At 40.6% G+C, this 14,657-nt stretch overlaps 1 protein-coding gene across 2 annotated transcripts in view; it reads left to right on the top strand.

Annotated features, from left to right (window-relative positions):
• Positions 1-14,657, top strand: part of LOC140209806 (transmembrane 6 superfamily member 1-like) — a 50,072-nt gene that overhangs the window by 4,449 nt on the left and 30,966 nt on the right. The window contains exons 4-6 of one of the 2 annotated variants that reach the window (XM_072278311.1): positions 2,793-2,896; positions 8,246-8,328; positions 8,693-8,811. In XM_072278311.1, the coding sequence (XP_072134412.1) occupies positions 2,793-2,896; positions 8,246-8,328; positions 8,693-8,811 (306 nt within the window). Of the gene's footprint in view, positions 1-2,792; positions 2,897-4,931; positions 8,083-8,245; positions 8,329-8,692; positions 8,812-14,657 lie in introns of those variants that run through there. The other variant, XM_072278312.1, reaches the window with a different exon arrangement.

The following is a 14,657-nucleotide window of genomic DNA, read 5'->3' on the forward strand; positions in this document are numbered from 1 at the left end:
GATTAACAAGGGAGGAAGCTCATTTTGCTTTGAGTTAGCTGTGTGAAAATGGTGGGAAAGGATCAGTGGCTATCAAATATCACATCTTTGTCAATTCTTTTTCATGGAATAAAGACTCTTCTGTGAGTTCCTTTCCTGAACTAAATAAAATACTACTGAAACAGTTGATGCAATAATTAATCTCATCAGCATTTTTACACTGTGTTCCCGATCAATTTAGAAGGCAATTATGAAAATGTTGCACCGAATTTGCAATTAGATTTTATCAGAGAACATTAGCAACAGAGATCAGAGATTGAGAAGGCAGCTTTCATGTCAGTTGTAAATGGAGTAATGATTTACTAGGAATGAAAGCCAAAGAAACACACGCAAAATGGTGGAGGAATTCAGCAGGCCAGGCAGCATCTATGGAAATGAATAAACAGTCAAGGTTTCAGGCTGAGATTCTTCTTCAGGACAGAGAAGGAAGAGGGAAGATGTCAGATTAAAAATGAAGGTGGGGCGAGGAGGAGAAGAAGGATGCTAGTTGGAAGGTGATAGGTGAAGCCAGGTGGGTGGGAAAAATTAAGGGCCGGTGAGGAAGGAATCTGATAGGAGAGGAAAGTGGACCATAGGAGAAAGGGAAGGAGGAGGGGACCCAGGGAGAAGTGATAGACAGGTGAGAAGTAAGAGATCAAAGTGAGGAATAGAGGAAGGGGGAAAGGGGGAAATTTTTATTTAGTTCATCATTCAATTATTTCATGTTATTTTTAATTTAGATTTATAAATTGTCAAGCATGTAAGTTGAAGTAAATGTAACATGGAATTTGAAAAGCAATATTTGTGTGTTGAGCTAAGAGATAGGAAATAACACAAGTATTTATTAGTGTTGGGCAAAAAGAAGCACTCTCAATAAATAAAACATGTTTAACTGGAGATTTATCAATTTGTGATCTTTCTTTTTTTGTTTAATTATTTTTTATTGAATTTCATCATAAAACAAACATTTCCATAAGATGTATTTCAGATACTGTACACATATGTCATATAATCATATTTGTCACAAATCTCCACATAATATTTAATTTGTGATCTTTCTAAAGTTCAGCCAAGTCAATAATAATAGACAAAATAATTCATAATTTAATAATTTCATTGACAAAATCTTTATTTTTGTCAGGTAATTTCCAACAATGTTATTTTTTCCTTGTTTTGAAGCATATAAGATTCTTAGGGGAAAATGACTGGCCGGATATTGAGATGTTTGCACTAGTGGGAGAATCTGGAATGAGGGAGTAGAGGTTGGAGCAGTCATGTAAAACTGAAATGTGTGGGAACATCTCCTGACAGAGTGTGATGAATGTCTGGAGTTCTTTGTCACAGAAGCTAGATCATGGGGAGCAGGGGGTGGGAGACATACTTAGAAAGGAAAGAGATAAATATTTGCAAGGTCAGGGAATAGAGGTTATGGGGGACTGGCACAGAAGGCCTAGGGCAGACGATCATCTTGTTCAGGTTAATCTAGAGGGGCTGAGTGGCCTACGTTCCTATTCCCATGGACATTTTTACTTTTCTCACACTTTTCACCAGGATCTCAACACTGACCAGTTTGTTCTACAGTCAAATGGGATTGGTTGGTCATTTTGGGCTGAAGGCCCTGTTCCTTTGCTGTATTGTTCGATCCTCATAGTGTTTTGAAAGTTATGTCTGGCATTCATAAAGTGAAATGAACAAACGTGTCACCCAAAGTTGTTGAAATTTATCACCAACATACAGTTTATCAATGAAAATAGAATGAACCTCAAAGTGGAGATTTGAAAGTGATTAAAATACACCAGAAGCAAAGCCACTCTTTGTTTCAAAGTACTGAGTTCACTTAAAATTAGCTTCATTTAAGACTATTGAGACTGTGATATTCATTTTATATGTGCATGTCTTTTTAATCTGTCTGTTCTAAACCATATTGCACCTGTCTATTTTTAAGCATAGTTTGAAGATATTCCGCTATAGATGATTCACGAATTTTAATTCAGTTCCTTTAATTTCTGCAAATGATGGAAATCTGTTCAAATATTGCAGGCTCTAAATTCTCCTTCAGCCAACCTTTCCCCCATTAATTGTGCCTGGTCTAATTTTCATCATGGTGTCTGAATCAGAATCAGGTTTAATATCACTGGCGTATGTTGTGAAATGTGTTGTTATGCGGCAGCAGTACATTGCAATACTTAATAATAAAAACTGTGTTACAGTAGGAAGTAAGTGTGTGTGTGTGTGTGTGTGTGTATATGTGTGTGAGGTAGTGAGGTAGTGTTTATGGGTTCAAAGTCCATTCAAAAAATCTGATGGCAGAGGGGAAGAAGCTGTTCCTGAATCACTGAGTGTGCGCCTTCAGGCTCCTGTATCTCCTTCCTGTTGGTAGCAATGAGAAGAGGGCACGTCCTAGGTGGTGGGGGTCCTTATAGATGCCCATAATGTAGTCTAACCGTGAAATAACTCAGTTTTACCCTGTTCAAAGCAAAATTAACAATGACCTTGATATGTTTAATGCTTAACTATTACTAAAATTACCCATGACTTTATGGTTGCATAAACTTACATCAGGCATGCCTGATTCCCATTGATCAAATGTATTTGTTTTGATAATATTTTAAAATTTCATTATCAGTAAGCTAAGGTCTCACAGTAAGAAAAGATGTAAAGTTATGATCTTGCCTTGATTATGGGATGGCATTGTGTGCCAACAATGCTTTAGTAAGCTCCAGTGCTAAATGTGTTTGTAAGTTCAGCCATTCCCTTCTGTTTTTGTTACACAGAGCGGACCTTACCTGAGCACGGGCCATGGTCACATGATTTGCTACTGGGATGGTTCTGCACACTACTTGATGTATCTCTTGATGGTGGCAGCAATTGCCTGGGAGTAAGTTGCATAAGCTTTAAAGAGGTCAAAATTGTCATTGAATATCTGCACAACTTTGCTGAATCCTTGATGAGGTACGCTGTATGTTCCCTTGACTTCCCCTACCTGACGTCCACAATCAATCCCTCGGTCTTCCTGATTACTTAAGTGCAAGATAGTTGTGACAACACTCAACCAGCCAATCTATCTCACTCTTGTATGCGTCCCCATCACCATCTGAGACTCTGCCAGCAATATTTATGTCATCAGCAAATTGACAGACGACATTTGAGCTATGCCTTGGAACACAGTCATGGTTGTCGAGAGCGTAGAGCAGTGGGCTAAGCATCATCCTTGAGGTGTGCTGGTGCTGATTGTCAGTGGAGGAGATGTCACTGGCCATGATGGTTATTTGGCATGATTTAAAAAAAATTGACATGAGCCTACTGCAGAGTGCACAATACAAGAGCAGGGAGGTTTTGCTCTAGCTTTCTAAAACCTCAGTCATACCTCAGTTCAGATACTGCATGCAGTTCTTGTCACCATAGCGCAAGGTGTGACAGAGTTGGGGAGTGTGCAGAGGACGTTTATCAGGATGTTGCCTGGGATGGAACAAGGAGAGGCTGGATAGGCTGGCTTTGTCTTCCTAGACCACAGGAGGGACATGATTGATAAAATTTTGAGAGGTTGAGATAGGGTAGACTATAGGAATTTCTTCTCCTTCTCAGAAGTGAATAAAAGTACAGAATGTAAATTTAAGGTGAGGAGTAAGAAATGTACTTAGTTATTTATTATTTAGAGATACAGTGCATAATAGGCCCTTCTGGTCCTTCGAGCTGCACCATCCACCAACCCTGGAGTTAACACTAATCACAGGGCAATTTACAGTGCCAATTAACCTACTAGCTGGTATGTATTTGGACTGTGGGAGGAAACTGGAACACCCAGAGAAAGCCCTTGCATTCCGCGCGGATGATGTCCATACTGCTTACAGAGGATGCCAGGATTGAACTGCCAACTCTGACACCCCAAGCTGCAGTAATGACGGGCTAACTGCTACGCTACCGCAGCGCAGTAAAGACGGGGCTTGAGAGAGATATTTTTCACCCAGAAATTGATGGATTTTTGGAATGTACTATCAGAGAGAGTACTGGAAGCAGGTTTACTGACAGTATTTAAGAAATGTCCGGATGAGCATTGAATTCATTATGCATTGGAGGCTGCAGACCAAGTACTGGAAGAGAGATTGATGTGGATGGGTGCCCATTGGTCTCGATGGGCTGAATGGCCTGTTGCCATGCTGAATGACTCTGTGACACTGCACAGTTTAGACAGCAGCTGTATCTTCACAGGGTGCCAGTCCTTATTTCACACAATTCATTCCAAGATTCCTTGTGATGGGTAAGCTGCGCTACCATTGCAAGAGACACATACATCTGTAACCTAGCAACCAGCAGAGGATGGTCACTTTCCATCGCCAGATCCACTGACATATTCTGGTTTCTGTACTTGAATTATTTTAACTTGTATCCTTGATTTTGCTGATTTATAGAGGGATGGACGGCCATGTCATCTTTCCGTAACATTTAGGGTAATCTTGATGAATTGATGAATTATTTCTTGTTCTTAGAAGCAAACCTTTTCATAACCTGGTGATGACGTGGTAAGTTGTGGGGTAATGGGAACTTTCAGACAAAATAATTAATTTAGGCTGCTCTCGGTTTAATAACATGTTCTTATTGTACGCCTCTGGTGCATTCATTAAAAATGCAACACGGAATAAAAGGACACTCTGTTTGCAATTTGACCTAATTTGAAGCAATGCCCAACTCTGTCAATGCAACTCCATTGTTAGTTAATGTAGCTCTGGAACAGTATTAGATTGAATGTTCTGGGTCTGTAATTCAAAAGGTAGTGTGTTAAAGTAGTAAATGTTTCATTTTTATTTAATTTTTCAGCAGACTTTAAAATAAAAGCTTATTTTTTATGTACTTGTTAAAACTTGAAGAACTGAACATCAATTACATGTTATGTTAGTTAATTTAGACAAAATATACAGTAATTGCAGTGACTTCTTGGAAACAAGTTTGTTTTTCCGATATCGCAGCCTTTCAATTACGAGTCCATTCTGAGAACTGATGCATATCACTTGGAACTACTGAGATCCAAAGCAAGGCATGGCATTCCTCCATTTGGTAGACTGATTTATAGTTGTCACATGTATTGAGACACAATGGAAACTTGGTTTTGCATACCATCAGATCATTTTGCATTATATTTGTGCATTTACAAGGGAAAAACAATACAGAGCAAAAAGTGCAGTGCAGGCAGATAATAAGGTGCAAGGCCATGATGAGGCAAATTGTGACATTTTACATGGGGATTGTTCAATAGTCTTATGACAGCAAGGCAGAATATGTCCTTGAACCTGGTGATGTTTGTTTTCAGGTTTTTGTATCTTCTGTCTGATGGAAGTTGGGGAGAAGAGACAATGTCTAGGATGTGTGGGGCCTTTGGTTAGGTTGGTTACTTTACTGAGGAGGGAGGAAGTGCAGACCGAGTCTATAGAGAGGAGGCTTGTTTTTGTAATGTGATGTGCTGTGTCCTCAGTTCTCTGCAGGTTCTTGTGGTCTTGTGCAGAGCAGTTGCCATGCCAAGCTGTGATGCTTTCTGTGGTGTATCAACAGGGTCAACAGAGATATGCTGAGTTTCTGTAGACTCCTGAAGAAGCAGAGGAGCCTGTGAGCCGTGTTGGCTATGATATCTCATGTGGTTAGTTCAGGACAGACTATTTGTTATGTTCACTCCCATGAACTTGGAATTCTCATCCGTCTCAATCTCAGATATAACTAGGAGCATGTGTGTCAAATCCCCTGTCTGAAGTCAATAACCTGCTTTTTTGTTTTGCTGACATTGAGGGAAAGATTATTGTCAGAACTTCATTGTACTAGGAACTCTATGTCCTTCCTGTACTCTGACTCATCGTTATTTGAGATGCAGTCCTCCTGGTAATCCCTTCCCATCAGAGGCCTCAGTGTAGAGTGATTGTTTCAGAAGTCTATCGATCAACTTGGCCTAGTGGCGTCAACTGAATGAAATTTGATCTTCGTGCTGGCGATGTTTGGCCAGAGAAAGCAAGAGAAAAAACTGTTGATGGCATCCTTATCCTGATAGCCGGAGAGAACAAGAATCTATGGCAGCGGCAGGATGTATCAACCCCTCACAAACCACCACAATTAGTTTCCAAAGGCCAGCTTTTCACACAGACGATGGTGTGTACATAGAACAAGTTGCCAGTGAAAGTGGTAGGGGTAGGTACAAGTTACAAGGTTTTAAAGAGATGTGTACAGTTATGTGGATCAGAGAGATTTAGAAGGATTAGAACCAAATCGGACTAGCTCAGTTAGACTGCTTGGTTAACAGAAAGAGTAGGGCTGAATGGCCTGCTTCTGTGCCATATAGTTCTTCGGCTCTATGACTCTATTCACCTGTCTATCTCATTTGGTACTTGCTGCTACCTCTGTGCGAGAGTTTGCTGTTCCCACTTCTATCACCACAGAACCCACAAAGTAGAAGTGGAATCAAGTCACAGGATTGGTGATACTCTCCAGAGCTTTGAGGTGCCTGCTGTAGGTTGTTCAGGCCTTAAAAACACATAGGACGACAGAGATCACTGCTGGCTTGTTAGCCCATGTGCTTTGTTATTGGGTCTGAGGTCTTGATCTTCAAACACTTGTTTTCTCCCTTGGCCAAAGAATGTGCTAGTGCACAGAAGATGATGATGGCAAATGTCACCATCGATGTGTCACCATGAACCTACATTGTCAGACAGTGGCTTACACAGTGGGGGAGGGGGAGAGAAAGTTGATGAAGGGCCTTTGTTTTCCAGATGCTGAAGTAAGACAAATGACCTGGAGCACGAACCCAAAACGTGAACAACTCAAGCGTTGTTTGTGCACTGCAGGGCAATGATTGAGGTCAGGGTGACCTTGGTTCTGAGGTGCAGATGTGGTGGCTTCCCTTTAGCTTCACAGCAGTGGGAAACATGCTGAAGGTGACGTGTATCATCGTGGTGAGAAGGCTTGGAAAAAAAACATTGAACGATGATTCGGATCAGAATCAGATTTATCATCACTGACGTGCACTCAGTGGCCACTTTATTAGGTACAGGAGTGGAACCTGGTGTGGTCTTCTGCTGCTGTAGCCCATCTACTTCAAGGTTTGATGTGTTGTGCACTCACAGATGCTTTTCTGGACACCACTGTTGTAATGCGTGGTTATTTGATTTATTGTCACTTTCCTGTCAGTTTGAAAGAGTCTGGCCATTCTCTCCTGACCTCTCTCATTTGCAAGACACTTTTGCCCCCAGAACTGCCACCCACCAGATGCTTTTTTTGTTTTTTGCACCATTCACTGTAAACTCTAGAGACTATTGTGCATGAATATCCTAGGAGATCAGCAGTTCCTAAGTTAATCAAGCCACCCCATCTGGCACCAGCAATCATTCCATGGTCAAAGTCACTTAACTCACATTTCTTTTCCATTCTGATCTTTGGTCTGATCAACAGCTGAACCTCTTGATTATGTACATATGCATTTACGCATTGAATTGCTACCACATGATTGGCTGATTAGATATTTGCACTAATTTGCACTGGCCATTGAGAATATGTCGTGAAGTTTATTATCTTGTGGCAGCAGTACACTGTAAGACATAAAATATACCCTAAGTTACAATATTGTAGATAGATAGAGAGAGTACAAAAGAGGACTAGCAAAGTAGTGTCATGGGTACTTGGCTCATTTAGAAATCTGATGACAGAGAGGAAGGAGCTGGTGCTAAAATGCTGAGTAGTTCAATGTTCTAGAATCTGGCTCTGTTGATGGCTTGTTGATTACGTTCTTTGCTGGCATGCCATTGTGAAGCAAACATAAGATGAAGGGTGAATAACATTGCCTGCTGGTTGATGGATTCAGAGGCTTTAGTGAAGTGGAAAAAAACACTTGTGTCCTGACGTTCTCTGTTAAACTTCATAAAGTCTGGATACTTGAGACAGTTATTAGAAAAGGGAAACCCTAGCAAGAATGAAGACCTTCGGAGAGCAGAAGTAACTGTGGCAGAGAGGGAGGAGTATACAGTGTAACAGTACTCAAAAGACAAGTGTTCCAGTAATGCATCCTCTATTAAAACAAATCTACATAAGCAAGTATGAGTTTACACAAGTTCTATTAAAGAAATGTGTGAAATGGAAATGTATTATGTGATCTATTATAGATGTTTGCTACAGTGTTCAGTAAAACTTCACATATCCCACTATGTGATGTGTTAAATTATGACTTTATATGAAAGCACTGCTTTGTGTTTTTCAGGCAGAATTACAGAACAATTGGCTTATACTGGGTTGGATCGATTCTGATGAGTACTGTTGTATTCTTACCTGGAAACCTTGTTGGTAAGAGCAAACTTTAGTTTGGCTCTTTGCGTTTTGTATTTATATTTGATCCGGTATGAACTGGCCTTACTGTTTCTTCGAGTTGTTCTGAACTATGTGCCGGTGTGATCACCTCCATATCTTTCTCACTCATCCTCTTTATTCAATTATTTTATTAGGTTTGAACTGTGGGTATTAAAGCAACATTTTTACAAAAGAAAAAGAGTTAAAAATTAATGTGATCACGAAGTTTTAAGATTAAGATATGTAAAAGGATGAACAGAGAGGAATTGTTGCCCCAACCTGTTCTGTGTTTTTTTTTTCAATTAGTAATTTGTAGGCCATACAACTTAGTTCTGAATCTTTGCTTTCATATATCCACTAGGAAAATACAGCACAAAAGTTGGCCCTGCCAGTCTCCTGATTATTCCTTACCTTCTTCTTCCAATGTGGGCTGTCCTCCAAATTTATAACCAGCCTTTACAGAATGAGTCTGCACCTAAGGTTAGTATCAAGCGTTAGTTGCTGAGTGACTTCCTTTAGAATTAACCTTGGTGCAGCTGGTAATGCGCCATTGGCTAAGAAGCAAGCCAGTCAGATCAAGAAGCTTCCAGTTTTGTGTGTTTCTGTTCCACTCTTGATTTTGGAGAGGAATCCAGTGTTCAGGCGTAGTTGACATTGAAGTGGCGATCAACAAAATCCAAGTTTGGGATCTCCACGTTTCTGCACACTTGGGGGAACTACTGACTTCTAGTGGAAGTTTCAGGCCTGTACTTAGATTCTTAAATATTTAGGAATATTGATGAGAAAAAATTGGTTTTGCTGTAAAATTTCAACTGGGTAATCACTTCAGATAGGTTTTGCCATTCTGATTAGTTCATCATGAGTGTGGTTTCGTTTTTGTTTCAGTTATATGGGGCGTTGAAACTACAGATACACTTAGCATATTTAAGAAACATTTGGCCATACTGTATGTATAAATTAGCAAGGCATAGAAGAATACAATCCTAATGCAGACAAATGGGATTGGGGTAGATGGGTAAAAAGGACAGCATAGACGTGCTGGGCTAAAGGACCCAATTATGTTCTGTACAGCTCTATAACTCTCTGATATCTGGAGGACTGATGCTGTATTGGCCTCTTTAAGGAAGAATGTTAGTGTCTTGGAAGCAGACCAGACCAAGTTCACTAGACTATGTTAAAGCTGAAGATGGTGGAAATACTTGGTAGGTCAGGCGGCATAGTGACAAAACAAACTGTTAATGTTTCAAGTCATGAGACCTTGCAAAAGATCACTGACTTGATCTGAACTATTAATTCTGTCCGTGTTGGCACTTGGCCAAATGGTTAAGGGGTCGGTCTAGTGATCTGAAGGTCGCTAGTTTGAGCCTCAGCTGAGGCAGCGTGTTGTGTCCTTGAGCAAGGCACTTAACCACACATTGCTCTGTGGCGACACTGGTGCCAAGCTGTATCGGCCCTAGTGCCCTTCCCTTGGACAACATCGGTGGCGTAGAGAGGGGAGACTTGCGGCATGGGCAACTGCCAGTCTTCCATACAACCTTGCCCAGGCCTGCGCCCTGGAAACCTTCCAGGGCGCAAATCCATGGTCTCACGAGACTAACGGATGCCTATAAAATTCTGTCCTTCTTTCTCTATAGACACCATTGGTCCTGTTGAGTATTCCACATACTTCCTCAAATTTTCACTGTCTATAATTCTTTATCATTTTCATTTGCTAGAACAGCTGTCTTACAATGAAAGACTTCTAGCTCGCCTCTTTTCCCTCCCCTCACTTCCTAGTTCAGGCATCTTGTCCTTCTCTCTCAGTCTTGAAAAAGGGTTTTGGCCCAAAACGTTGACTGTTTTGCTCTTTTCCATTGATGCTGCCCGACCTGCTGAGTTCCTCCAGCATTCTGTGTGTGAGTGTGTGTGTGTGTTGCTTTGAACAAGCTGTTGATATTGAGAAAGCAGAGAGCATGGTTGATTAAAACATAAGATCCTAAAAGTTATTAACGGGTGTTTATGGAGACAGATGCTTCCTCATGTGAGGGAAACTGGAACTGGGGACCTCTGTTTCAAAGTAATGTCTTGGTCATGTTGGACAGAGGCAACCCTCTTTTTTGTAAGGATTGTCGGTCTTTAGAGCTCTCTTCTCAGCAGAGAATGGAAGCAGAATCTTTAAATATTTTAAAGGCAGAAGTGGAAAGATTCTTGTTAAGCAAGAGGTAAAAGGTAGGGTAAGCAAAAACACAGAGTTGAGGCACTTTACACACGGGAGACTCCACAGAATTGTTATTAATATTGGTAAATTTTCTCATGGGATCTCGGCAAGTGGCCTAGACATCTAGGTTCCATCATTATTTATTACAAGTGCTAACTTAGTCCAATGTAACAAGAGACAGAGCTCAATAACTCAACAAGATCAAAATTATTTATGTTTAATTCGGCTTTGTTTTATGTGTATTCTTGTACAATCCCGACTAGGAATTGTTTGTCACCATTAGCTCTTTAGTAATGAAGGGGCTGGCATGTGAATAACCTATTTTTAACAGGGTTGGCAAGAAGTCCAAAGTCATTTGGTGCTGATACAGTGGAGTCATTTTTAGATGAACTATCTTACACTATTTGACCTAATTATATTGTATTTGTGCTCACCAATGTAAAATTTAAAACATAATGTGCTAGAAGAAATGGCTGATGAGAGTGTCTGCCAGAGGCTATTTGTATGTCCCAGCATACTGTTCTACTGAAGTCGACAACCTTCGCAACAAATGTAAAAGCTGGCGAAGGTCCTTTTTAAAAGCAAAACTCTGAAGATGCTGGAAATCAGAAATAATAACAGAAAATGCTGAACTTATTCAACAAGTTAGGCAGCATCTGTAGAGAGCAAAACAGGGCTTACATTTTACACTTCAGATCACTTACCTGTCCTTGGATCTGGGAGAAGTGAGAAATCAAATGTATTTTATGTTGCTAACTGGACAAGGGGAATGTTTGTGATAGGATGGAGACTAATGGCACTATAGGTAGGAGAGAGAGGGTTATCAAAGCTTGTTAATTGCAACTGTTTTAATCAATTTTGGGATCTGGATGTCTATCACCGAAGGCCAGGATCTATTACTCATCCATTATTGTTCCTGTGAAAGTAATGGTGAGACTTGAACGCTTGTGGTCCTTCTAATGAATGAACTTTCATGTTGCTGTTGAGGAGAACTAGTAATGGTGAATGACTGTCAATATATTTCCAAATCATGATGGTGTGTAATTTAAATTGGTAAATTAGTTTATTACTGTTACCTGTACTTGGAACAGATAAAAGCTTTGTTTTGCATATTGTCAGTATGGATTGTTTCATTACAACTGTGTACAGAGGTAGTACAAGGGAAAACAATAACAGAGTTAAGTTTTACAGCTATAGAGAAAGTGTGGGGCTGGCAGTCAATAAGATGTAAGGCCATATAAGGTAAACTGTGAAGTCAAGAGTCCATAGTACGGGACCATTCAATATCTTAGAACAGCAAATAGAATCTGTCCCAGAGCCTGGTGGTACATGCCTTCAGGCTTTGTATCTTCAGCTTGGTAGGGCGGGGGAGAAGAGAGAATGTCCAGGATGGGTAAGGTCTTTGAAGTATATTGCTTAGGTAAGGCAGACAACGAGGTGTATACAAAACCTGTGGAGGGGAGGCTGGTTTCTGTGATGTGCTGAGCAGCATCCACAACCTCTGCACTTTCTTGTGGTCACAGGCAGAGCAGTTGCCATGCCAAATGCGGATAGCACACTGTCTATGATGAATTTACAAAAAAAAAGTGGTGAGGGTCAAAGGGAAGATGCAAAATTTATTCTGCCTGCTGAGGAAGTAAAGGTGCTGGTGAGCTTTTATTTAGCCCTGATGCCTACGTAGTTGGACCAGGACAAGCAATTGGTAATGTTCCCTGCTAGGAACATAAGCTTTCAACCCCCTTGACCTCAGCATCATTTATGTAAACAGGAGCATGTGTACTGCTCTTTTGTTTTGATGACATTGAGGGAGGTTGTTGTCATGACAACATGTCACTAGACATTCATTCCCCTTTCTGTAGTCTGACTCATCATTATTTGAGATATGACTGAGGTGGTGTCATTTCCTAATTTGTAGATGTAAATAGAGTAGAAACTGGCTATGCAGTCACATAGAGAAGTGGGCGGAGGACTCAGCTTTGTGGGAACCAGTATTGAGAATAATCATGGGAAGGTGTTGCTGCCTTTGCTTACTGATTGCAGACTGTTATTTGGGAAGTCAATGATTCATTTGCAAAAGGAGATGTTGAGTCCCAGGTTTAGAAGTGTGGAGACTGGAGTCATAGTATTGAAGCTGGAACAGTTGTCAATAAACAATTGTCTGACATAAGTGTCTTTACCGCCCTGATGCTCTAAAGATGAGTGTATGACAGGGAGATAGTATCACAGTGGGCCTCTTTCGATGGTAGGCAATGGTCCAGTGTTGTCTGGGAGACAGGAGTTGATGTGTTTCATGTCTTGAAAGGAACTTGGAGGGAACCTGCAAGATGGTTTTCCTTTGCATTTGTAATTATTGTCCCAGGTGTTGGAGATTGTAGGTTTGGAATGTCTTCGGTGAGCAATTGCAATTCATTTTTAGATGATAGATGGTAAAGCTACAGTGTACTGTTGATGGTAAGAAAAATTGATGAGATTGCTTTGTTCCAGACGGTGTTGAGCATCTTGAGAGTTTTTGATGTAGTACTTTTCCAACCAAGAGGAGCATACCATCGTGCTCCTGATTTATGTCCTTTAGATGATAGAAAGGCCTTGAGGTGTCAGCTGGTGAGCCACATGCTATAGATTATGTGGCCTCTGTCTTGCTCTTGCAGTTAATGGTATTTATATGCCTGGTCCTGTTGAGTTTCTGGTCAATGGTGACCTGAAGGACATTGAAGATAGGGGATAGAGTAATGGTAATGCCAAGGGTGTATATTAGACATTCTCTTGTTGGAGGAGGTCATTGGCTGGAATTTCTACAACATGAATGTCACTTCCTCTTACAAATCCATGAACTCCCATTCCTGACTTCAAACAGTTGAACTATTCCGGAGGAGATGGAAGTAAAAGGACATGAAAGTGAACACAAGATAGAGAGAGAAAACATTATTGAAACTAAAATATCAATCACAGTAGTTACTGAAAATCTAAAGTAAAAGAGAATGCTGGTCAGGCAACATCTTTAGAGATAGAAAAATGTTCATGTTAAAGATTGATGCCTTTCCACCAGAACTAGCCAATTCAGACCTTGAAGTGACTGCATGTCATTACAAGGCTTTTTGAATTCAGTGTTGAAATCTAAGTGTTGTATTGTGTCCAGCTAGATTTCTTTGGTGAAGGGACATTTTTCTGTTGGGATTCATCACTGAAAACTTCTGTGAAAAACTCCATCAACTCAGTTAATCATTCTTCAACACTCGTTTTGGTTCCAAGTTGAAACAGTTCCTGTGTGTCAGCTGATACAGGTGATATGTGCACAGAGTCATAGATCTATGTTGCCCAGCTAGTCCCAGCTGCCCAGATTTGGTCTATAGCCCTTTAAACCTCACCAATCTAGGTACTTATCAAGGTGGCTTTTAAATGTTGCTAATGCGCTTGCCTTAACCACTGTTTCTGGCAGCACATTCTAGCTATACAGCATCCTCTTTGTGAGCTGCCCCTGATTCCCTTTTAAATCACTCACCTCTGATCTTAAACCTATACCCTCTTGTTTTAGCACCCCCTCCCCAGGAAAAAGACTGTATGTTTCCATACTGTCTATGCCCCCAATCATCTAATATGGCTCTCTCAGGTCACCCCTCAATCTCCTATGTTCCAGGGAACAAGTCCTGGACTATGCAACCTCTTCTTGTAATTCAGACCCCTATATCCTGATAAATATGTTCTGCATCCTTTCTAGTTTAATAATATTTTTCCTACTATAGTGTGCCCAAAGCAGTGGGGGCCAGGTCAGGCCCTATGGATTTATCCAACCTAATGTACTTTAAAGCCTTCAATACATCCTCCATCATAATTTGTATATTGTCCAAGGCAATGCCACTCATCACAATTCCAAAACACCTTTGTTCATTCAGACTTCCTCAGCAATATTGAGTGAGGGAATTGGAGCTTTTTACTAGTTCTCCTGATGTTGCCAGCTGCCACAACATAATAAATATCATAAGGACCTTGCAAGTAATGAGCTGTCCTGGGGATGGTGGAAGTGATATTCCAGACTCCCCTCCATGAGTTTATGGAAGTGTATATATATATATTTGAACCTTAATGCTTAAGATATGGGAGCTCAGGTTTCGGTACCTCTGGCCTGATGGTA

The sequence above is a fragment of the Mobula birostris genome, chromosome 14 (genome assembly GCF_030028105.1).
Source record: "Mobula birostris isolate sMobBir1 chromosome 14, sMobBir1.hap1, whole genome shotgun sequence".
Classification (NCBI taxonomy): Eukaryota; Metazoa; Chordata; class Chondrichthyes; order Myliobatiformes; family Myliobatidae; genus Mobula; species Mobula birostris.